The sequence below is a fragment of the Pteropus medius genome, unplaced genomic scaffold (genome assembly GCF_902729225.1).
Source record: "Pteropus medius unplaced genomic scaffold, Ma_sr-lr_union100, whole genome shotgun sequence".
Classification (NCBI taxonomy): Eukaryota; Metazoa; Chordata; class Mammalia; order Chiroptera; family Pteropodidae; genus Pteropus; species Pteropus medius.
Genome location: NW_024340849.1, coordinates 46,849,292 through 46,874,765, shown reverse-complemented (window position 1 = coordinate 46,874,765; position 25,474 = coordinate 46,849,292). Strand labels below are relative to the sequence as shown.

Below are 25,474 nucleotides of genomic sequence, written 5' to 3'. Positions count from 1 at the left end.
ACTTTGCGTCCCTGCTTTCAATTTTTGGGGGGAATATACCCAGAAGCAGAAGTGCTGGGTCATATTGTAGTGTTTAACCTTTTGAAAAACTGCCAAATTACTTTTCCCACACGAAGGACATTATTTTTCATGTCTAAAACACTCAAAAGCTTAAGAGGTGGTGTTTATGAAGAGAACTGCCAGATATTCAGTTTATAATTACACAAATAAATGTGGCAACTCAACTGTCATTCATAAATACAAAATTTTATTTGCACTTCATTAGTGTAGAAAGACCACAATGCTTTTCATATCACAACACTCAAGACACACCAAGTTATTCAAATACATAATTACCTATTTATCTTGACTAAACAAAACAGTGCAGTTTAAGAAAAGATATACCAAAGATAGAGTTCACAAATTCATTATCAGACCCCCCCAAAAAAAAAATTGAACACAGTCTAGGCTTAACGGGGATAAGCTTCATCATAAAGGGGAGCAGTTTTATTTTCACAAAGGTACAGACTTTTTTAGGCAAATACGTGTATGTTCTTTGATATAGTAAAATGTATCTCTTTAAAATTCCTTTAAACAGGATTTGTTTAGGACAGCAGCGTTGTTTTAAAATCTTCTATAGTTTCAAAACATTTCTTTCTTTATTGAATCTTTGTAGTTCTTAAAAGCATAAGGTATGTCCATTCAGAAACTGTGAGAGAGACTCTGAGGCCTCAGGGCCAAGTCAAATCCTACCTTCTAACTAGTAATATTCTACCATTACGTAACATTAATAAATAACCTTCAATGACAGTGATGAATGGAGCTTTTGCTTTGTGGTAGAAACACTCCCATACTTCAAAGGTGCTACCACTGGGGGAAATGTCTTGTGAATAAAGAAAAAGCACTAAAGATAGCTTAAAAAAAAAAAAGTCTTTAGTTTTATAAATTTTCCTTAAAACTGTAAGCAAAGCACCACATTCTTTCTTCTTATTAGAATATCTTTTGTCCTCATAATATAATTAACAAAAACAATTATATTATTTATTTCAAGAAACATTATACCTTTCATTTCTCCCATTCTTCATATTAGAAGTACTACGTTTCCCAGTGTATGTACACTAGACACTAGGATAATGAATGAAATATAATTTTGGAGGGAAATATGTAATTTATAACCAAAACTTACCCAGGATTGCATATTTGCATATTTACAAGTTAGTGTATAGCTCTGACTTGGATTACAAAGTGCGAAAGGAAATTGTCAAAATGATTGTAGTGCAGAATAGAACATTTTCCCCTTTCCAGGAATCGTTTCCACTTTTTCTCCAAAGTAGCAAATCAACAGCATCGCACATGTGGTCTTGGCGGAGGCAATTCTGGTGGAATCTCAGGTTCTGGTTGTAATGAGAGGATACTATTGGACAACTCATTCCTTAAAATATCCAGGGGCATCTTCAGGATAAACAAAAGACAAATGCATTTTAACTATACAATATATATGTAAGTGCTTCACAAATCGTATAATTACATAAGAATAAAGTATTTTTATATAAAGCTCTCCAATCATTGAAATTTAATTAAACATTCAAATACTAAGCCAAAAAAACAAAAACTGGGTTCAGAGTGTATCACGTCACAACACAAATACTGTCCAGCCTATCTCATACCCTCTGGTCTAAGAGACAAGATGGACCTCATCATAAACGTGTACTTTAATAATCTCATATAATAGAAACTTTAAAAAAGGCATTAATAAATGAAAAAACTGTTCTGCATTCTCGGGGGTTATATTATTACTGAAGAAAGAAATAACCTCTCTTGGCAATTATATAAACAACCATTTTATTAGAAGCTTCTGAATTAAGTCTGAACTGAGCAGATTATATGTAATAACAACATAAAGTTCTTACTAAAAAGCCTTTGAATGTAAGCCTAAAGATGCCTGAAGAAACTGCTGCTGTTCAGTGGAGCTGTCTAGCAATTTCCCTAGCATTAAGCACCACAGAAAGGCCTTGGCAGTAAAAGGCTCCTGTTAACAAAGCTTTGAGTGAGGCAAGGACTGGGGCTTCTCAGCTGAGATACTCTCTTGCACATTTCACTAGGTTTCGACCCTCTGTATCTAACTTAATCCTTGTGGAAAAACAGGAAAAAAAAAAAAAAGCACAAATGTCAAATAAACATGGCACGTTGTTATACTGGCTCCAGTTACTCTACCAAACCATATTTAAAGCTAAGCAAATACATACTGGACATCAATACCAAGGACACTGAAAACCACTAGATGGGAAACAGCTGCTGCTAACAGCAACCTGGATGCCTCTGGCCAAGGTGACAACGTCACCTGGTTCTTAAGTCTAAGGAAAACTACAGTAACTCGCTTTTGAAATAAAAACTTTACAACCAAGAAATAATACAGGAAACAAGTTTCAGATGAAATAATTTCATGACGTAGTTTCTTTTTTCTTTTTTTACCTTTTTCAGAATGTCATCGACGAGTTTCAGAAATATTTCGTCCACATTGAAGTTATCCTTGGCACTTGCTTCACAGAACCGCATCCCAGTTATCTGCTGTGCAAACTAAGAAAAAATATTAATTTTTCTTCATGGGTACAACTTAGTCTAATGTATGAGCATAAGGCCTATGACTGGGGGAGGCATAACCTTTTGGACTTCAAGAGAAGAGGTGGACTAAAATTTGTGAAGTCTCATTTACGCTCAACTATAAAGTTCACGAGTACAACAAATTCCTATATTTTAAGTAAATAACAAATGAAATCTCTACAGTGATACTGGAACTTTCTTGTCTGAAACTGTAACGTATCTGACATTTAAAATGTGAATATCACTGATTCTCCAAGGAAGGTTAAAATACATTGGAGTAAGAGAAAATCATGAAAGCAATTTTACGTTTTAAATAAAATGTTTCTCTGTATAAAATGCCAGGTTAGATAATAATGCAGCATATACTAACATGGTTTTTTCCTTCCATTTCAAAATGGATTTATGGGAGCAGAAAGTTAAAAAAAAGCAAATATATGAGAAGGATGTGACTGAGTGATAACTATGTAATTGTTTCATAATTTAAAAAAATAAGTCACTTGTTAAAAGTGTATCAACTGCTAAATGTATACAGTGTGGGACTGTGACTTCTCTCTTCAGCTCCCCACGTGTCTCTCACCTTTTCACCTTGCTGTTTGGTGATTTCTCTGTCAGTTTCACAGTCCAACTTATTTCCAACTAAGAGAAGTTCTGCATCTTCTGAAGCATACTGTGGAATTTTAAAAGAAGCTGCATTTCAAAGATGGGCATTGTCATATGCTGACAGGAAATGTAAACCAATCTAACATTTTTCATTCATTTGTTCATTCACTCCACAAATCTTTGAGCACCTCCTCTGTCCCAGGCAGGACTGGTTATTGTGGTGTACAGACGGTTCTCACAGGGCTCACAGTTTTAGACAGCAACGTGGTAACAGGCACTATGAGCCACAGTGTTCTTAGCCTTTGACCAATAATTCCTTAGAATCCACCCTAAGGAAATAATTCAAATTATGGCATAGCTCTATATTTAAAATGATAATCAATCAAAAAACCTGAAAGTCCAACAAAACAGATGAAGAATAAAATAGGTTAAGGCATATAAAATAATTCAGCCATAAAAAAAGGAAAACCAATATGCTTTTGGAAGAACACTTAATAATACAGGAAGGCCCTTCATGATAGAATATTTAGTGAAATAAGGATGCAACACTAAATGGAGTGTGAATACAATTTGTTTTTTTTAGGATGGCAGAATTATAAATTTTTAAAATTTACTTGTGTGCTTTCTTGATTTTCCAAATTTTCTATAATAAAGAGGAATCAGGAAAATAGTTAAGCTACATTTCTAAATTTTTAAAAATATATAGGCACAACAGAATTTCTCTTTAAAAAGGTTAAAATCTCTTGAATAACTCAATGGAGTATTCTAAAAAATCATTTGAGATAGACTGCAGCAAAAGGAACCTGAATGGCATGACCTTGGCCAAGTTATTCAGGGTCTTGGTCTTCTTATCAATTATGTACAGGTAAGAGTAATAGGCTGGTGTGGAATAAGAACAGTGCCTGGTACACAAAAAACACTTAAGAAATGACGACATTTCCTCAAAAAGCAAAGTCAAGTATGCAAGAGAGGAGAGCACTAGATCTCAAGACCTCAGCAGGTTTCACAAACACAAGTACCTAACGGGGCCCTCGGAGTTGAGGGCATTGCTTCTGGTTTTAAATTCATTACATTCCAAAAATTTTAACCAGCAACGAGGACTGCCCTTTTAAATTTCCTTAGGAGCACACTCTGTGGCTTTAGCACGGGAGGAAATCAGTTTCAGCAACACGCCATCACAGAGCCCAAACCCAGGTATGAGAGATAACTGAGTGTGAGCAGGCTGAGGGCAGGGCCGGCTCAGGTCCTAAGGCATCTCTGTAACCCTGGTAACTCTGGTACCTGATATATTTTAAAGAGGTACACACTGATAACAGGCTTGGTAAAATTAGCAAACATTCTCCAACATTATCTAACTGATGGGTTTAATACAATTTATAACATATTGAGTGTGCTTATTATGCAAGAGAACTAAACATCAAATTATTGCATAAAGAGAATAAAACTCTCTAAATGTAGTCATTGTACACCACCACATCTCACCCCCAACTACTGTCTTCTAAGTGTGTATTCTGGGTACACATTTCTTAGGAACTCACAGTTTACGTTAATCATATAGACACAGGTTATCTATATATAGTAAATCATGAGCCAAAGGGTAAAATGAGGAACTAAAGGACATCTATAATTTTAAGGGCAGATGTCCGGTGGATGACCAAGGCCCCTGGAGTGTCTACAGGCATTGCGGAGAAGGCCATCTCCTCTGTGGTCATTTACAAGATGAGTATCCAAGTGAACTTTCTGCAGAAATGAGAATGTCCCGCACCCAATTCCACGGAAGCGGCCTGATAGTGGAATGAGCACATCTGGGCGTTGAAGTCAGAGAGCCCATGGTACCAGAAAGAAAACCCCGATTTTATTATTTATAAGCTGATTCTGGATAATGGACATATATACCTACTTTGATTGTAGTATAGATTAAACAATGTGTAGTGTGTAAAAGCAAGCTTCGTAAATATGTTTTCTCCTTCTTCCTTTTATAAGGATCAATACCCATGAAGAGTTCACATCTGAGAGAAAAATGCAACACCTACCTTATCAATCATCTTCATCCATTTTGGCAAATCATCAAATGTCTCCTTCTTAGTAATATCATATACTAATATGATCCCCTTGGCACTTCTGTAATAAGCTGAGGTAATGCTGTTGAATCTCTCCTGACCTGCTGTGTCCCTAAGAAATAGCAGCAAAAAATCAGTTCCCAAACAATAACCATTATGAGCAACTTCATGTTCCACTGCAAACAGACAGCAGTAGCCCTAACAGGATTCCTCCAAGTCACCTGGCAACTCATTCCTTCTGTGCATATTCATATTATTAAGCAAGGGGGATAGCTTTTCTGATTTACTTTCAAACAAAAACATAAAGTCCCAATTTCTTTCAAATCAAGATTTTGAAAATAAAAAAATGAGAATTTCATGGCAAAAATAAAATAAAGGGTAGGAGACAAAGAAGGTAGATTCCACATAATTTAAAGATGCTAAAATACCGTACATAGCAAAATTTTAATTTTTTCAAATAAAATGTTTTTCCAATGTGAAAACTCATGCGGAAATATCATTAAGCATAAAAGTAATTTTTGATTTCTAAACTTATACCTCATTGAGTCAGTTAGCTTTATAATGAATTTTTTAACATTCAAGAATTATAAAAGTATGAGGTAATTTAATACTATAAATTACACAAGTGCATGTGACCAACCTTTCTCCCCCACAAAACCATAGACTTTGTTCTAGAAGGCTCTAAGTCTCCAATCTACACTGAGGAAAATTGTTAGGACAGGAAAAGAACAGCAAAGATGAAGAGAGTTAGTAATGGGCTGATACCAGACTGTTTTCAGTCATAAAGTATTAAGCTCAAGTCGGTTTTTCTAGGTATTTTGCTTCTATAAATTGATATAGTAACGGATATAAATGCTGTTACTTCCCTAATTTCCTCAAAAGCACTGACTCAAGTCCTATTTGGGTTGGATAACAGCTATTTCTGATAAGCTCTGCTCCAGCAAGCAGGGCTGGTGCAGTTCCCTGTAGAGTCCCGGGTGCCAGGGTGCTATTCCTGCTTCTGTGGAGAACGTGACCTTCCTGAACTGAGCTGTTTTCTGAGGTGTAAAATGGCGGAAAATGTAATACCCTTTTATGGGAGGCAGTCATCAATGAGGAGAACACATATGGAAAATAACTTAAACTATTTAAGCCTATAACTCTCCTTTAACCAACCTCAAGGGCTGGTTAAAGCCTCAGTTGTTGATAAGAATCCCCTACTAATGAAAAATGCTATAGACTAAACTGAGTAAGTGGTCAAAGAGAAGGAGAGGAGGAGATACCAAACAGGTTTGCGAATACAATAAAGTTCATTATTCTCTGACTGCTACTTTGAAATCTAAGAACAACTTATTTTCCAGGCTGAAGCTGACCATTTCAACATGAAGAATGACATAAGCACAACAAGTGTGTTCAGAAGCTGGCTGAGATCTATTTTCCCCATTTAATAAGCAATGAAAACTGCTTGAGACAAATGAGGCTCAACAGAGCAGAGCTTCTGATTAGGAAATTTAAATTTCTTTTAAAGATCATCTATAATTTAGCTTTTCCCAAAAAACCCTAACTCCTAGCATAGTCCCAGGTGCCACAGAGGTCATGGTAGAGTAAGCTGGGGGCAAGGGAGTAACAAAACTAAGGTTCTTCACTGCAAGGACACTCAAAGCCTGTGGCACAGCAGTGTGAGTTTTGGGGGTGAGGGTGATAGTGTGCAACGTTTCCCAAACACCTCTTCCCTTGAGGTGCACCTTGTGGAACTTGTCCCTAAAACACCCTTTGGTGAAGGCACTATAATTTATGGCTTCGTTTGACCTGGACTTGCCACCAATTAGTTCACATTACTGATATTATACAAAAAAAGAAAAAAGAAAAAAAAACCAAACAACCCAAAAAGGCTTGTTGACAAATTCATTTTCACATAAAAAGCAAAGCCATCTGCTTTGTTCCAGAAGGTGTAACAACCCTGCTGCCTTTGACTGGAAGGGCCAGAGGGCTGTTCTGTTTTGTCCACTAGGGTCCAGCAGTGCACCTGGCCCAGAGTGGGCTGTCAGGAACATGTGCTGAACAAAAGGTTACAGGTGTAAAATGCAGAAAGTTTATGTCATTTCAAAGCAAAATAAACTTAATTTTTCTGACCCAGAACTGCCAAAGAATTGGAAAATTGAATATGAAAGATTAGAACTGAATTCTTTAGGATTTCTAAAAAGAACTTAAAGTCCACACTAATAAGTACCTTCGAGATAGGTGAAAAGGATTCAGATATCATTTCATTTACACAAGGAATCAATGAATAAAATTATTTCTGGAATCTTCGGCATTTAGGGGCATAATTAATACTTTCGAACCAATAAAGAACCAAATCTTTCATAGTGTGGTTTGCCATCCTATCGCAAGTTGTGGCTTGTTCACATAAGGGTTTGATCAAATATTTTTAATATTTTAAAGATTAAAAAATATTCTGTGCTATTTGAATACTTTTAAGAAATAACATCTCTCATTGATTACTTTAAAAAGCAAAAATAATACACATTTTTCTGCTCTAAAATCTGTGGTTAGCACAATAGAGCTGCGCCACAAATTTAAACAGCAATCAGATATAAGATCTTCATTGAGCATTTTATAAATCTGTATTCTCAGTAACTTTAAGCTGGCTTTTAGTGTAAATCAACTTCACATTAATTTCTATACATATTCAATGAATTAGAATCCAGAAATTGGGGATGAAGAATAGAGAAATTAGAAATAATAGAAGTTTTTGAAAAGTTATTTTTATTTTTTTGTGGAAAGAACACAACATGAGTTCCATCCACTTGACAGATTTTTAAGTATAAAATACACTATTGTTATCTATAGATACAATGTTGTACAGCAGATCTAAAAGAAGTTTTAATAAAAATCCAACAATCAAAGGCATTTTGATATAGTTTAAAAAACCTGTTGCATGAGTAGCATACTGAGGCATCTCAGAAACATTAAGAAGTTAGTTGTCTCTGTTGTTTTTAAGTTAAACATACCAAAAGAGGACATAGACCTCTAAACGCAAAATCTGAGGCAATCATTCTACCACAAATAAACGAGCAAATAAGTTTAGTTTACAAAAATTTCAATGAGAAAACATTAATAGTTCACCACTTTCCATTTAAGGCCACTCCTTAAATTCCATCTTTTTATGCCTGGCTCTGAATGCTTGAGGCAGAAAAACATCTTCCTGTAAGAGACTAGGCCATATTTCCAAAATATTTGGGTCATGAAAATTTTTTATTAACCATTTCTTTCAAAAGCTCAATTGCTTGATTTATTTCCCCTACTAAATTATCTGCTATCATATATGGTCAAAGAACAGGATAAATGAAATGTCGATTTGAAACTAATATAAAATAAAAACTAAAAAAAGAAATGTCGATTCAGTTCAACAAGTATATATTAAATGTCTACTATATGCCAGTACCAAAAAATCGCATACAAGTTTCTACTTTTCAAAAAATTAGATAATGATACCAATCTGATCACACTTTGATCTTTCTATAAAGATACAGCATCCTAATATTTCCCCTCTTTATCTCCATGAACCTGAATTTTTAATGTGGCGATAAAGAGCCAATTTCTAGAGATATGCAGTTTATTAATAATGTCAGCTAAATCATCACTATAGTTAGCATGTGATGTTACTATTTCTCTGCTTTGGGTGCAAACTGAAAAATTCCTGTAATTCTGTTTCTTCAGTCTGATAAATAAATGATGCTTTGAACATTCGAAGATTCTTGTTGTATTTAATATTCCAGTTAAATGACACAATTACTCATTTGAAGGGCAGGAACCAATTTCAGTACATGAAGTGCTCTACCTCTTTCAAGCACAGAATGAAAAGAAAGGAGTTTTATGTCAACATAAGAACACTGGTGAAAACCGAATTCCCCAACAGTGAAGACTGGTATGATGGACAAAATGAGGGGCCCTTATAGGAAGCATTTTAACTCTCTGTTTGCCTAAGGATAGGAGACATGGCTTCAAGCCCATTTCAACTCAATGACTCTAAGTCACCGTGTATAATTTCCAGGATAGCGTTTGGGTGTAAATTCATGAAACTATATTCTAGTAGACACATTTTAATTTTAGTCATACTATAAGTTCTTATATACATTCGTATAGAAACACTTTACAGAGATGAGAAATTGGTCCTTTTTCTAACCACAGATAATGAAAGAACTGAAAAATGTGGCAATGATGTAAAGTGTGGCCTAAAAATGTGACAATGACATCTGTAGCTTTTGGTACCTTAAACCTTTGGAATCTATAGTAAATAATATTTTAGCTTAAACTGGCTATATCCAGAAATCATCAAGAAAAAGTGCAATGACTGGCAATGCTTCCATGGATGACAGTTTAAAAATCGGAGCACAGCTGTCATCAGCAGTTGCTCTGAAGAGCTCTTTGCAATTACACTGGCTCCTCCTATCCTCTCAACTGGTGACACTAAAGTGATGACAACATGGCAATGACAAAACAAATTACAAAGAAACAGCATAAGGACTCCAAAATAAGCTGGGTATTAACTTTAAATAATGAACCATGACTCCAATATTTCCTTTCTACCTACTGGATAATAATAATGATGTCTCTTCCTGAAGGAAAAGACAAGTCCTACTTCCTAACTACATCACTGGGGTATTCCCCATAGGAAATGTGCAATCAGTCTTTCAATACATTAAATCTAATTTTTCTTTCCTTAGTTATATTCTTCACCAACGTTGTACAGTTTTGAAAATATCGAGAATGAAGTCTGAGGAGTGATAAGCCAAGGAGAAGCAGAGGAGGAACTATCTGGGGGAATGCTTTTACATCCAAGACAGTATTTTCGGAGTGTCCCATGCATTTCTCAGAACTGCACTATCACACTTTCCCCCATGGACTGGGATCCATAACGCAGGGCTCTCTTAGATCAGATTCAAAGGTACAACAGTGAGATTCCAGAAGCACCCAATGTTACCAGCACAGACTTCAGTGGGCAGAGCTCCAGGGAGGCAGAGAGCATTCGGACACGCTTTTGTACATCAGATTACTACTGCCTGAGGTGGTACTGTAGTATTAGTACATTCTTTAAGCTACGTCTTTTTAGATACACCACAGTGTCATCATTTAGACACTGCTGTCATCCACTAAGCCAGCTTCTCGAATGTTCTAATATTAGTTATATCTCCTTCGCGAGGAAGTCTCCACCAAAACGTCTCACCCACAAGTGCTATGTACAGAGCTAGACATACTCTGACTCCTTTTAAAGATGGTCTTTACATTAAAGAGCTTATAATTAGAAATAGCTGCTCATGTCAAAGATACTCTGCTGCCATTTCCAGAGTTCAAAAAATTAGAAGCAATACACAAAACAGTTTGCTGCCTTTCCAATCATGGGCTAATATAATAAGAAACAATCCATTTTTTTCTTATTAAGTATTTAGGCAAGACACTTAATGTTTCATAATCAAGTCAAAAACCAAAATATGAAAAACAAAGATAGTAAACAAAAAAACCCCAACGAAACCCAACAATTTCTTAAAGTGGGTTGCATAGTCACAGATGATCAAATGAAGATATTACCTCAGACACCTCCGGTGGGCAAGCAAGGCTGGTTCGGCTGCAGCTGTGCCCCAGACAGGGACACGGATGAAGAATGAAGGCATGGCACTAACATTCAAGCATTAGGTGACCGATGACGCCACAGATGAGGCAGCAATTAACGCAGATGAAAGCAAACACACATATGGTGGACAGACACTCAGAGCGAGGGTTGACCTGCCGAGAGGAGTTAGTGAGCCAAGTACACACTGCAGCCATGTCGTTAAAAACAAAAGGGCATTCTCAGGACACCGCAGAGGGTGCTTTGAAGCCACCACCAGACCTGACCCTTTCTCCACAGACTGGTTCCCCAAAGCCCACTGTGGGCTGTGAAGAGCCAGCAGGAAGCTCTTAGAGCTGAACACAGTTATAACACAGCTGGTTTGGTCTCTCGCACGAGTATAATGTGAGAAAGGGGCTGTGGATTCATTTCTAGTTGGCATTAATGGGGGCACTGTGTCACCAAGGACAGTCCCTGAACTGTCTATAGGCGATCTGCCTTGAATCTGTGCAAATCTAGTTAGAAACATACTGGACTTTCTTTGAATACTAAACAAAAAAATAACTTTAAAAACATGAAGACGAACACTTGAGCAATCATTTTAGTGATGACAGTTTCATCAAATGATTTGAAAATAGAGGCATAAAGGCTCCAAACGATCATTAAAGTAACGTTTTTCTTTTCCACAACTCCCCATGTGCAAATGGAGTATGAAATAAAGAGACTCTTCTAAATTCTCTCTCACACACTCATTTTATTTAAACATGAGCAAAGGAGAGGAAAAGTAGGAGAGGCAAACCAGCTCAGATGGTTAATTTTATTAGACAAGCGTATGGACTGTTAAACACATATGGCAATTATTGGGTGCAGATTCTCCACTTACCAGATCTGTAATCTAATTTTCTTTCCTCTTAGCTCTACAGTTTTGATTTTAAAGTCAACACCTGTAAATAAATCAAATAAAGAAGAAAAAGTTAAGATGCAATTTGTCATTAACATAAGCTTATTTGTACATTTTTATATTATCAGAAAAACAAAAAACTGATATCACTAAATCCCAAAAGGGAAAAGAAGTACACCAGTATCTGTGACTACCTGGTCATGCTACACTTCAATACACAACTGTAAAAGTCAATCTGTTATGTTTTACTCTGAACTATTTATGTACCATTTGCTATTAAAATTTATTACTACCACAAGTTAAGCATAAAAACCATTTAAAATACATTTAATAATCGCATTAACAAATGGCTTTAAATAATGTTATCTTGGGGAAAATTCTTATACAGAACAGAAAATTTAATCTTGATTTCAAAAAGCTTTAGTCTGAATTTAGATATTATTAATTTTTTAGCATTCACATAAAATTTAGTTAATATATAAACGACTTCTTTATTACATTGTCAATGTGAGAGAAAATATATTTTTTAAATGTACTCATACAAATTAACATATCAAATTTTTATTTTTTAATATTAAGAAGCAAACCATTAAGTATCACTGTCCCTTTCCAATTCAGCCTTAAGCTTCAGATAATTTTAAAACCAAATTTCAATCTGTGTATGTTACCTTATATGCTTCTCAGTTATAAAAAACTTTAATATTTCAGAACAACATTTTTTACACAATTTTCACAACTGATGCTGGCTAAATTTGAGAACTACATATTCTCTACAGGAACTACTTCCTGGCTGCTTTGTAGTATCCAGGGTCCCAAGGCTGTGGGGCCTCAACTGGGCAGGGCCCAGCTGTGCCAGGGAGTGCTGCAGGGCCACAAAGAAAACAGGGGCCTCACTCCCAGGCTCTCCATCTCAGGGGACTGATGCAGCACTTCAAAGTCAGATGAGGTTCTTGAGGTGAAGTGAAAGGCATGTGACGGGCTTTTATAATTAGTAACACACTGCAGACACCAATGCAATACCAAAGGACATGTTTACAACTCTGAGTGGGGGCGGGGCAGCAGGCCTTACTTGTACAATACAGAGAAGGTGCATACCAAATGTCACAAGAAAACAAAGCTAGAGCATACTCTACTACATTTTAATTCTTAATCTCTTACACCAGACACAATTGTAAATGCCACTGAATAAAACCTGGTTAATTCAATTTTACTTTCAGTTCTGGAACACATTTGCTTTTCAGAGTCAAATGACACTCTAAAACAGCCTTGAAACAGGAAGCATGTTTGTGTACCACCAATATCCTCAAACAGAGTTCCTTAATGACTCAACCACAAGGAAAGAACACAGCTTAAAGTGATAGCCTACAAGGCACAAACTGCAGTCTAGAGATACTTCCCATATTCTGATTTTAAAAGATACATAACAGCTCAATGACAAAATACTGTCTTCCTTGTATTAGCAACAAGTTGGGACCTCACCATGTTACTCTGTGAAGGCGATTTACAAATTGAATTGTCATGACTACTACTCTATTTTACTTTTGTTTCTAGTTACTTTTTTTTTTTTTAAGGTTTTACTTAAGGGAGCTGTAACTTTTGTAAAATGTATCACTGTGGCTGCTACTTTAATGAAAAGAATTCGCAGATAATATTTCTTTTGTGAGCTCTGATTCAAATCAACTAAAAGAATCCTTTGAAACAGCCAGAGCAAATAATTTTTGTTTTGATCAGGCTGTTGTCTCTTCTAAGAATTGTTCTGAGCCTGAACATGTCAGGCTTAGTTTTTCAACTAACTTTAGCAATCCTATACTAGGACTATTTTGTAAACACAAAGTTTAATGAATAAAAATAAGAGGACATTAACATTCAAAATCAGGAAATAAGTGGTAATGTTATCATCATATGATTATATATACATTACTAATTTTAATAGGAAAACAAAGCAAAGATGACAGTGAATAGGATTAATAATTTAGCCAAAATGAAGATTATCTAGTTTTAGTGAGTAGATCAATGACAAAGTAACTAACAACAGAGAAATGTCCAGTGGCTAAATCTAAAACTCCATAAAAGAAAACAGCTTATTAAAATAGTCTTCTCTCTTAAATGAAATATCCTTTACCAAATCTAACAGATGCTAAGTGGCTTATAATGACTGGAAACTTACTTCAAATTAAGGCTTAAAACGTACCCTGTATAAAAGTATACAACCAAACATTCTTAAAAACCTTCTTACATCAAGTCAAAGGTATCTCCTAATGTTGTCTATTTTAATATTTCCATGTCATAGAAATAATAATGATCCTTAATAAAAGGTAACAAGTCATTAATAGCCTTAAATATTCAGTTTATTTTGGGAAAAGTAAGCACAGAGAAGTTCCCAAGGAGGAATGTCTAGGACCAATGTTTATAAACAAATAGGGACAAAAAGGGTGGCAACTTAATTTCCATCTATAACCCTTGTTGAAAACCCAGTTTCCTATAGGTCTCTTGACTAACAGGAGAAGCGATCACTCCTACCGCTCCATCAGTTGATGGGGATAGTCCTTGCCCTCAAAGAGCTGTCAATACTGACCTAAATTAACACCCCGTGCATTTAGCAAAGAAATACTTTTCTCTGCTGTTCTCTCTTCTTAAAGAACCTCCTTGTCTGCCCAGAAGCCTTTTAAGTCCTTACTGATTTCCTAACTGAACCCTTCTGGCTCTACCCCTTACCCTCATTCCTCATCTGTGTTCCCAGTTTTTGAGCCTGAACTCTCTCCTAGCCCTTACTATACTGTTGCTCCTTTTTTGTTGTTGTTGTTGGTGTACCTTGTGAGGACACAGTCACTCTTGACTCCTGAAAGCCTAGGACACTGCCTGGCACACAAGAACAACTCAATAAATCTGATGAATGAAAACCTGCCCCATCTTCTCCACCAAATGCTGGATATGTAACGAGAAAAAATTAGGAAAATCCAGAACCCAGTGTTTTAAAAAAGCCCCAACACTTAAAAGGAAGGGCAGATGTTCTGTGTTTGGTGGGCAGAGCATTAGAAGGGGAGCAGTGAAAGCAGGGGTGCTCAGCACACATACATTACCCCAGAAACGGAATTTTTCACTTCTCCTACAATTCCTATCATTGATGGCAAATCCTTAGCGGATGGGGCAGTCTTAATATGCTCTTCCCAGGGGATTATTACCGCAACAGTTTACTCGGCCACTTAGATGCGGAGTGGGCCACGAAGTGAATTATTCTGTCAACAGGAGCTTACCTGTCTTTAAGCTTACCAATGTTATGCAAGTCTTTCTAGAAATATTTTAATCAGAAAAGACACAGGTCACAAGGCTATAAACCCTGTATCACTGTCTTCTTGATCTTAATTATCTTTAACAGTAACGATAGTGGGCATTTGTCAAACATGCTGTGCCTGACATCCAATATATGGATCCCTGCAGCAAGCCAATGAGGAGTGCACTATTATCCTCATTTTACAGAGGGAAACTCCAGAGTGAAAAGAGGACAAAGTGATTTGCTTTAAGGTCACAGCACATGCCAGCTGAATGGCAGAACCCAGATTCAAATTTATAACATTGCTCACAATGAAAAGTTGTTATAATGAAAGTCAGATGTGTGAAAAAAAGGAAAAGTGAAATGTTCTGCAAATGACCCAGAATTACCACAATCAAGCTGTTAAATAACAAAGCTTAACTTTGCAATTTGTCTTTTTTCTTTGTATTTGTCTTTCATAAATCTTAGCAATAGCATAAAGAATTGGCGTACTTAGGTGTTGTTAAATTTGTAAGTTCCCCTTAAGGCAAACTATTTCCAAAACGTTACTGTATTTCTTTTTGCTGGGCCATAAAAAGTTATGAAAATGAAAATAGCAAAAATAAATAGAAGTATCTTTCTGCATAGTCTTTTCCAGCAAAAGCTAAATAAAAGCAAAAATAACACCATGGCCCATGCCTATGATTACAGCTGAACGGACATCCTCCCTTTTTCCTTCTGTCCTATTCTACCACCAAATTTCAGCTTTTATTTTGCTTAACACTTTCAGGAAGTTGAAAGATTTCAGACTTTGAACTAAGTCTCAATTAAGTTTTAGGTTGTGAAGTTACTGACACTTTATAATAACTATCTTAAATTTTTACACTGGTTTTTCTTTCAAGGATATATACCTTATACAGTGTCATCCAATTTTGGATATGTTTACTAAGGGAGAGGATTTCCAGCATTTCCACTGAGAGTGAGAAATTAAGAAATGTGTCAAGGTTACATAAAGATAAATTTAACTTTAGCAAACAAGTTACCTGAATGTAAGGCCAGTCCTCTGACTAAATACTATCTACCAAAGCAAAGTGCAACAGAAATTCCCACCAGAAAGCACCATATTAAAGAAAAAAAAGGTAATGAAAACTGGCTGTCAGTAGCCCATCTTTTTAAGTTCTTGAACTGAAGGCATCTGAAACTGTGAAATCCTATTATTTAATATTACCCGATTTCTACATACACTTTGAGTATTCTATGAAATAGAAACTACTATAATTGTAAAATATTCTCATTGTCTCAGAAATAGGTACCATTAAAATAGCAAAATAACTATGACATTAAAACATGCTTATCGAGCCTGAGAATATCAAATGTCTATCCTAAGTTTAATAAGGTCTGCCTCACTTTCATTCTAGGTTGGACATGTCTTCACTCCAGCACATAAAGACCACCTTGTGTCTCTGTGTCCCTGACATAAGCAGGAACAAGGAGATAGCCTTGTACTTGACTGGAACAAACACACAGAGACACCATGAACTACATCAGGTAGGGAGAGATTACCAAAGGAGAGGCTTAAGGAGCTGAGTATGTGCACCACTTCGGAGCCCATCAGTACAGGCAGGCAGTTCCATTTCCGTGAAGTATATGTGCATGAAAGAATTTCACAGAAAGGGATTTATTCCCTTCTTCTAGTAAAAAGATGAAGAACTAACTCTTTTGTGGTATTTACTATGCTTCAGGTACTAGTCTAAAGGCTTTAAAAGTGTATATTAACTCGCTGCAGTATACTCTCTTAATTTTTTGAGGCAGATACTATTATTGTCCTCTAGGCGAAAAAACTGAAGTCAGAGAGGTTAGCAACTTGCCCAAGGTCACCAAGCTCTTAAGTATTAAGAGCACAGATTTGAACGTGAGTTGAACAGCTCCAGGCTATGCTCCTCCCTGCACAACCATATCTGATGAGCAAGAAAGGAATAACTGGAAGGGAGCTATAAACATTTATTTAATGTTGAAAAAGAATTTTGCATTGCTAGGGAAATACTGGAAAAGTGAGGGACAGATGCTGGCTGGCTTGGACAGACTGTTCCTGCATGTGCAGGCCTTCCTCTGCTCCCTGGTTGCACAGACCCTTATCTGAAAAGGCAGAGTCATTGTGACCTCTGATCACAAGAGAAGAATAATGACGGGAGGAGGAGGAAGTAGGGGGGGTGGAGGGGGACAAAAAAAACCCAGATGAGCAAATGGTGGATCAGTAATATTTTCTTCTTATGCAAAAAATATACACTTTACTACTCAGATTGGGTCCATAAAAATGCAGGAACTGTTTAATGGATTTTGTACTTAACCCAGGTCATGTGTTTACATTTTGATATTTCGTATTCACCTGCATATATTTCACTATGTATTTCCAAAGGATAAGGGATTTTTTTATTTTTTTTTTACAGTGTTTCAGGGCTTTGCATCAGTGATATGAATTAGGAAGAGAAGGGAACATAACTGACATTTATAATTGCCTTTTCTAGGCCAGGTACGTATTTCATCCCCACTTATTCCTGTACCAGTAGATAGGAAATAAGTCCTACTTATTTTTTTTTCTTTTTATGGATGAAGAAAATAAAGTTAAGTCACTCACTTAAAGAAACACTGACAGCCTATGGTAGAGCTGGCACTGAAATTCAGCTCTGTGAGCCTACCTCTGAAAGTCACACTTCCCACACTATTCCCTCACCTGGGGGAACACCTAGATGAGAGTAGTGTCCAAGGAGAAGGGCGAGTGTTTTTAAGTGAAAAATTAAAAGTGAAAATTTGATGGTACATGTGTGACTCTTTAGCAGTCAACAAGAGCTGAGTTAACAGGCCTGAGGAGGGGAGACAGCACTTAAGAATAACGAAGCTCCTCATCTAGAAGGGGCCTGTTCCTTCACCTTAGTCCTGGCTTAGGGGGTCCTAAACCTTCTGCATTAAATTAAGCTGGGGAAAACCAGGAGAGTTTTATTCATCAGCTACTTCCATCACAAGCTTGTCTGGGGTGGAATTTCGGGTTGCTGTTTTGTTTTTTAAACCAAGAAGGCATTTTGTAGGCATCAGAAACTAAACAGTGGAGGCTGTCAGATTTGGGGGGTAAAGGTTTTCCGTGGAATACAGTATTCTGTTAATCCTGTGTTGTTTTCTGATTTTAAAGGAAAAGGATTTTTTTTTTTTAAAAAAAAAAAACACCATAATTACATTTAATTAAGGGCATTATTTTAGGTCTCTAGTTTTAGTTTTCCAAATATTTTCCAAATGTCAAAGGTGCAACAAAAAGACAAAAGGAAAATAATAAATATTTCCTCTGTTGAAGTACAACAGCAAAGCATTTTACTTCTTTTCTAACATTTATTATGGCTATCTCCATAACTTACTTCTCCTTCTGAAAAGGACGACCAGGTGAGCAGGTGTTAGCTTTGTGTCCTATAAAATGGTTAGCAGAATGGTGTCTTACACAGATATGAACAGCTTCTCAAAAATATCTGCTGACTACTGGATAAAGCTATGTTTTCTTTACAAATTCAAATACTTAATTAGAACAATGTATCTGGCACCCAAGGCTGGAGAATAATTCGGACCTATCAGTTCTCAAAGGAATCAACTCCGCCTTCTCAAGCCAGTTCCAAGATCTGTTAACAGAGTGCTCCTGGCAGACGCCACAGACTGGAGGGAGAGAAGCAACCTCTAAGAATCTGGATCTTTATCATGAATAATGAAACCTTTCTTCTTCAGTGCCAGTGCAGAACAGTGAAAGAAAGGCTGAAGGCACTTAAGCAAGGTCTTTAAATAGATTTTTATTCAACCTAAACAACCCCACTGCAACCACACTTCCATACTTTCTTTGAAAGATAAGCTACTTTATTTCACAAAAAACGACACACTCTCCACAAGCCAATCCATTTGCATTAAGTTCATTAAATAAACCTAATCATGCAATGCACAGCATATGCTGGTATAAAAGCTGTTAACCGAGACGTATCAGTTCCTCTCATATCCACATCTCCCTGAGTCATCGTGTTACATCATTTTGGCAGGGGAGTGAAACAACACTGGAGCGCTACGGTGTTGGGCTTTTGGAGTGGGAATTCTGGACAACTTTCTCTAATTCCCTTTTAAGTGAAATACTTAGGCAGACTGGCTGGCCATGGCTTGAAAGACTACATTTAACTTCAGAAGAGCAAAATAAAATACAGTTTAGAATTTGAATCCAATATTAGACACTCATTCTGGGTTGTCTAACACAAATCTGTCTTAAGTTTCCAGAATAAAATACAAGTAGTCAATGTCCCAGTAATTCTAGATAAAGCGAACTAGACACTCGTGGACTGCATTTCATCAGTCATGTCACCTAACATTCAAGGCTAGACCCAAAGAAAGCCATTTCTGCTGGGGATTTACATTCACCTGTTTCTTGGACCCCTTGACTCTGCTTCCAACTCAACTGCTAGTCCTGATAAAATGCATCATGAAGTTTCCCTACCTTTGGAACAGGCATCCTGAGTGCACCATCTCAACACAGGACCCAAAAGGGATGTGTTCTCAAAGAGAATACAAGAGCTATGGCCAACAACAGTGAAAACAGGGCTTCAGTAAAGCACTATCATCTTCTAAGACCAGATGCTCTCAGGAGCCAGCCTGTGAAGTTTAACACACTGCTGCAAAATGAGGAAAACAAAGACCAGGGTAGAGAGTGTCTCAGAACTAATTCTGATATTGTCTTTCTTCTTCTTTTTTGGGGGGGGGGTGGGGGTGGGTGAAGGTGGGGGTTCTTTTTCATTTGTTTGGAAAAGCTAGCAATGATGTTTGTTTTTTTAATGTTCTTACTTGGCAAAATAAAAGAATTAGCAATCCTATGTTGGCCTCTAGCACTTTGCAGGAAATTTTACTGTCCAGAAAAATCAGAATTCTGGTCTATACCACCTTACTCCTACTTTTACTATATTTAAAATGCCAAGTTTGAGAAAATTCTTACAAATCTGAAAAAGACTTAAGGTATGTGACTCGATATTTAGCTAAGAAATGCAATTCTTAGAGCATTGTTTTAATATCCAGAAGGTAAGTGATAAGTGATGATGAGGGCATAATTAGAGAGTCAACTTCACTGATACCAGAAATCGATGACATTGTTATCTTTGTAGGGCTGTAGGAAGGATAAAATTAGGGCTTCATAATTCTGATCCATCAGAAATGTCACAACACAAAGTATAAATCTCAAAGTAAGCTAAAGAACAGATAGTTAGAAAGAACTCACTGTAGCCCTGCCCCTGACCACTTGGTGACCAGCTGTGCCACAGTGGCTAAGTTATTTGACTCCCTGGGCCTTTGCTTTCTCATGTGTAAAATGGGGATTAACTTTCAGGATTGCTGTTGAGTATTAGAAAGAGTGTACTTTTGTTGGTGTATAGTAAATGTTCAACAAATTATAGCTACAACTAATAGAATATTATATTTTATATGTGCAGACAACTAAATTACTTATCTAAAATCACAAACTACTGAGTGGCAGAGCCTGAGTCAAGAGCCTTGAGTCCTCAACATAACTCTAGTGTTTTTTCCAGAATGCAGTGATGCTGGAGTAGGGGTGGGTGCTGGCTGGTAAAACCATTTCAATACAAACAAAACAGCAGCTAGCTTCTAATAGTTACACAGAAATAAAACAAAAGTTGATATTTTCATGGGTTTGTTTTTTGCATGTTAGTTGTGAATTTCTACAGCCAACTAGTTTTCCATTTCTCAAACTTCAAAAAGCTGCTTCTGTATTTTTTAAAGAAACTTTCAATTATGCTAGCTATAGCTGAGTAACTCAATTCCATGAATACAAGATACCATTTGAAAATAATACTCCATCTAGACAATTTTCATTAGTCAATTAAAAACAGCCTTTTTAGCTTTTATACCCTGGTGAATTTTGTCTTTTAGATCCAAATCAACTTAACAATTTTAAAAAAAAATCAAATTTGCTCATTTTACAAAATAGGTTCATTATCTCAAATCCCTGGGGATTTCCACTATGTTCTTTCATAAAAAGTCCAGATGAATCTGATTCATTTTAAAAAGGCACTTCAGAGGTACTCTCTTCTAGTCTCTGAATTACCAAGGCCATCAATTTAGTGAGGCACCTTGGTCTACACATACTCAGACTCTTTGAGCTACAGAGTGCATGGTCTTTTCTAGACTCTGCTGTCATGAGTAGACCACACTGCAAGCCCGGACAGGGTTAAGAGTAAGTGCTATGGTGGAAGAGAATCTTTCTCTATGTGAAAGCTGACTGTACTACAGAGAGATGAAACTTGACAAACTGGCCTTAGAAAGACCTATGGGCTAATTGCTCGGATGGCAGGTATTCAGGTGAGGCAACAGCAATTCTACACCACACCCAATACCATATTTAAATAGCATTTTTCTAAAGGAACTTGAAGAATGAATTTGTTTACAGCATTCCAATGGGGAGAAAGCCTCCCGACTGCTCCTCATTCTACCCTTGGTTGGAGGGACTTCCACTGTGCTCCCCAAATATTCTGTACACATCTCTACCACTGCTCTTGTCAACCTGGATCATCTTGTTCCCCAGGACTCTGGGCCACATTTGGAAAGACTACATCCTATTCACCACAGTCTCCAGTGGGTAGCAAAGGACCCAACACACAGTAAGTGCTCAGTAAGTGATCTGATAAGTAGAAGGAAAAAGCAACTCAGAGGCAGAGCTTGAAGGAGGGTTAATTAGCTTTCTTAAAGTGTCTTCACATTCTGGAACAGACCAGAAGCTACCATCTTTGTCTGAACTTCCTACAGTTAATAAACACTTATCAAGCCAAGTACCACAGGCTAAGTATGGAGGAAACAAAAATGAGCAAGACAAGAATCCAACCACACAAGGAATCCCACAGTGGTAGTGGCGGGGGACATACGTGCATGTATAAGTGTATGTATTTATGTTTGTTTGTTAAGGGGACAGAGGAACAAAATGCCTGATCTCCTTGCCTCCCACTTTCTTCTTCATTCCCAAATATCCTATGAAATCCTGCCCAATTAGTTTCACCGACTCCATGCCCAAGCCGTACTCAGAGGCTTTACAGCTCCAGTTCTAAGGTCCACACTCCTTGGCATGGCAGTCAAGGTCCTGAAACATTCATTCCTGATTTAATGAGTCTTTCCCAGAATGTAGGGGTGCTGTTTCACTGTGGTCTCGGCTTAGAAAACCCTTTGTCGTCTCTCCTCTGCCCCACTCTAAAGCACACCTTTGCTCATCCATCTCCTATCATACTACCATCCACCCAATCCCTATTATCCGCTCCTTAGTGCCTGTGCTGGTTTCTCTTCATCACACAGTAAAACTATATTATTCTCTATTTTTATGTACTTTAAAGTGTGGAGCCATAAATATTGATAATTCTGAATTGCTTTTAAGTTATTTATGTCAAGTACTAAAGTAACAGCATAAACACTCTCATCTGATGGTTTAACAACTCCCTGAACTTTATATGACCCAAGATTGGATATGTGAAACAGGTATAGTTATGCTACTGAATTTTACTATCATGATTCCAAGGTCAACATTTTAAAAACCGGGTACAGAGAACACACATATTTCCAAAATGTTCTATTAAAAAAAAAAAAAGAATTAAAGGAAACGAATTCTCACAAATAAAACAAAACAACAATATGAAATTTGAGGAGTTAATTTTTCATTAAGACATTTTAAATGTAGTATTTTTTTTTGTTACATGCCAACTTAAAATCAATTCATCCCCAAATCGCACGGCCTTGGGACCACCACTAGTTAACAATACTAAATATATGTACAAGAATATAGAATGATGCTCTTAATTCTGAATTTCAAACTTAAATACTACCCAATGATTCCTGGACCTCCCCTAAGAAAGCCCCTCATTGCCTATCACTTTAGGTGACTGCCCTTAATTTTGAAGAACCACCTCATCTACCAGGTTCCCCCAGCTTTGACAGACACCTTTTAAAGGGTTTTCCACAGAAACAACTGCTATCCACATCCACCTGACATACCTATGCCAAATCCTGTATATTTGACTCCATCAAAAAATTTCCCCTCCAGTTTCACTTTTAGGTACCGAAGACATCGTATTTCCTGACCTGGAGTGTTATTCTATTTACTTCTTTGTTATACTTCACCCCGCTGGGTGGTACTGGAGGACTTGTCTCCATTTTTGCGAGTCCTGGGTTGAGGTCATGGACAAGTACAGCTGAATCCCCTCTGCCCTGCTCTTACAGTTAAGGCAAGAAATTTAGTGTGGTTTTAGTCTTAATATTCTTTATAGATCTTCCACAGAGAATTTTAAACTTCATTTTTTTAGCGCATCATAAAAGTGAGTTCAGAATTAGAAAATAAGCCCTCAGTTTACGGTGAAATGCTCCTCGTGAGAGGCAAAGCTAAGGCACCAAAATTAGCTATAGACGACCCACTTGGGCTTCTAGCCAGGGGCATAGCTTTCGACTTCACTACACTGCCTGTCCGCTGTCCACCTCACACCACCTTTTTCTTGGGTGACTGATGTTAAGGGCCAGGAGTTTCCGCGAAGAGATGCTCACATTGTGTCTGAGAGCTGAACGGGACTAATGTATCACCATGGCCTCATGACCGCACTTGGAGGTTGCGGGAGGGGACGCTGAGACGCCTGTGCTCAATAACCCGCTCCGACCCGGGCCGTGAGTGGGGCGCGAGGGGTTTGTGGCAGCAGAGGATGGAGGGCCAGGAGGCTCCAAGGGTAAGTCTGTGTGCAGACTACAACGAAATTTCTGTCTGGCTTCGGGAAAAGGATCGAGGGGCTTCTACGGGGCTTCCCCCTCCCTCTAGATTTCACCGAGAGGCCCATTCACCAAATGCAAGGCCACTCAGGGCCATACAGTTGGAGAAAGGCTCACAGACGCGACGAAAATGAGGCCGACAGAGCTAAAGGCACTAGCCCTGGGGACCGAGGGAGGGCAGCGCCGGCTGCAAGAGGTTCCAGCCCGGGGTCCGGCCCAGCCCCCAACCCTTACCCACGGTGGACTTGCAGGCCTCGCAAAAAGTGTCGTCGGTGAAGCGCTCCATCAGGCTGGTCTTGCCCACGCCGCGGGAGCCGATGATGATGACCTGCAGCTTGAAGTCGGCTGGCCTGGGGGGCTGCTTCCTCCGGCGGGCCTGGCCGCCTGACAGCGCCGGGGAGCCCGCGCCCAGGCCGCCACCACCCCCGGCCCGCCTCTGCAGAGCGGCGCCCGGATCCATGCACGCATACGGCTCCCGCTCGGCCCACCGCCCGCCGCCGCCCGCCCCCCGGCCGTGCGCCCCGGGCCCCGGCGCCCCCTCGGCCTCCGCCGCGCGCCGGGGTCGTCCCCGGGCTCGGCGTCCGCCCTCTCGAGCGGCCCCGGGGACCCGTGGGCTTCGCGCTGCAGCCGCGCCGCTGGTCCGCTCCCCGCGCCCGCGTCCACGCCGCCGCCGCCGCCGGGAGAGGAGGAAGGGAAGCAGCTACTCCGCAGCAGCGGCAGCAGCATCCCGGACGAGGAGGGGCAGGAAGCGCAGGCGCAGGGCGAGTGGGCGGGGCGGCAGGACCCGCGCGGGGAGGGAGGCCGGGCGCACTCGCGTCCCCTGCCGGCAGGAGGACCGCCGGTCCCGCGCGCCTCCGCTGCTGCCGACTTTTCACCTCCGTTCCTTTCTCGTACCCCTTGTGCTCTACTTCCGCTGAACTTGCCAGCTGTCTCTTCTCTCTCTCTTCTTTTTGTCGGAACTTTTGTCTTCCCTTTCTCTTCCATATACTTAATTTTTCTTTTTTCACTTGACCTTTCCCTGCTTTCACTGAACTCAGTCCCAAAACGCCGTGCCCGTTATTAGCCATCGCTTCCCCAAGCCTGTTACACTCTCAAGGAATGTCTCCCAAATTACTGCTGTAACTCACCATGTTGCCAAGACGCTCGTAAGTCCCCGAGTCAGGCCTCCGCCGTCACACCTGGCTAACTCGGGGTTCCTGCCCAGACCCGCTCTCGCGCACACCACTATCACTTATTGGTAGAAGCACCCCGGATCGGGTGGTAGACTGCTTTGTGCTTTCCTATCTTGTGTGTCTTCCATTTTCCACAGGAAACACGATATCAGTTATGTTTAGCCCTGGTTGCTGCCTTATTCAAAGTTAGGAAGTGTCTATTCAGTTTAAAAGTAAATTAATGGCCTGCTCCTTTGGGGAAGCAAGTGAGAACTCAAACAGTAGTAAGAAGCTCCAAGATCGAAACTCTAAAAATTTAGGAATTATGAACTCAGGTAGTATGTTTTGCCATTTCTATTTGAAAGGACTTAAGGATACAGAAAATCACTGCTTTGATTCCTTGCCAAGGATTTGTTTAGCAAATTCTTCAGTGTGAACCTTAGGACACAGGGTTCTAAATATGATAGGAGCTGGCACATTTGCCAAGAATGATCACATAACCCACCAAATTTCAGCTTTATTTAGAACTGGGTG

At 38.6% G+C, this 25,474-nt stretch overlaps 1 protein-coding gene across 1 annotated transcript; it reads right to left on the bottom strand.

Moving 5' to 3' along the window:
• Positions 1-225: 225 nt before the first annotated feature.
• Positions 226-24,530, bottom strand: RAB12 (RAB12, member RAS oncogene family). Its single transcript, XM_039845848.1, is given in 7 exon segments — positions 226-1,431; positions 2,452-2,556; positions 3,158-3,247; positions 5,214-5,352; positions 11,711-11,771; positions 24,024-24,347; positions 24,350-24,530. Coding segments are annotated over 7 exon segments (999 nt in total). The 5' UTR covers positions 24,516-24,530; the 3' UTR covers positions 226-1,317.
• Positions 24,531-25,474: the final 944 nt, after the last annotated feature.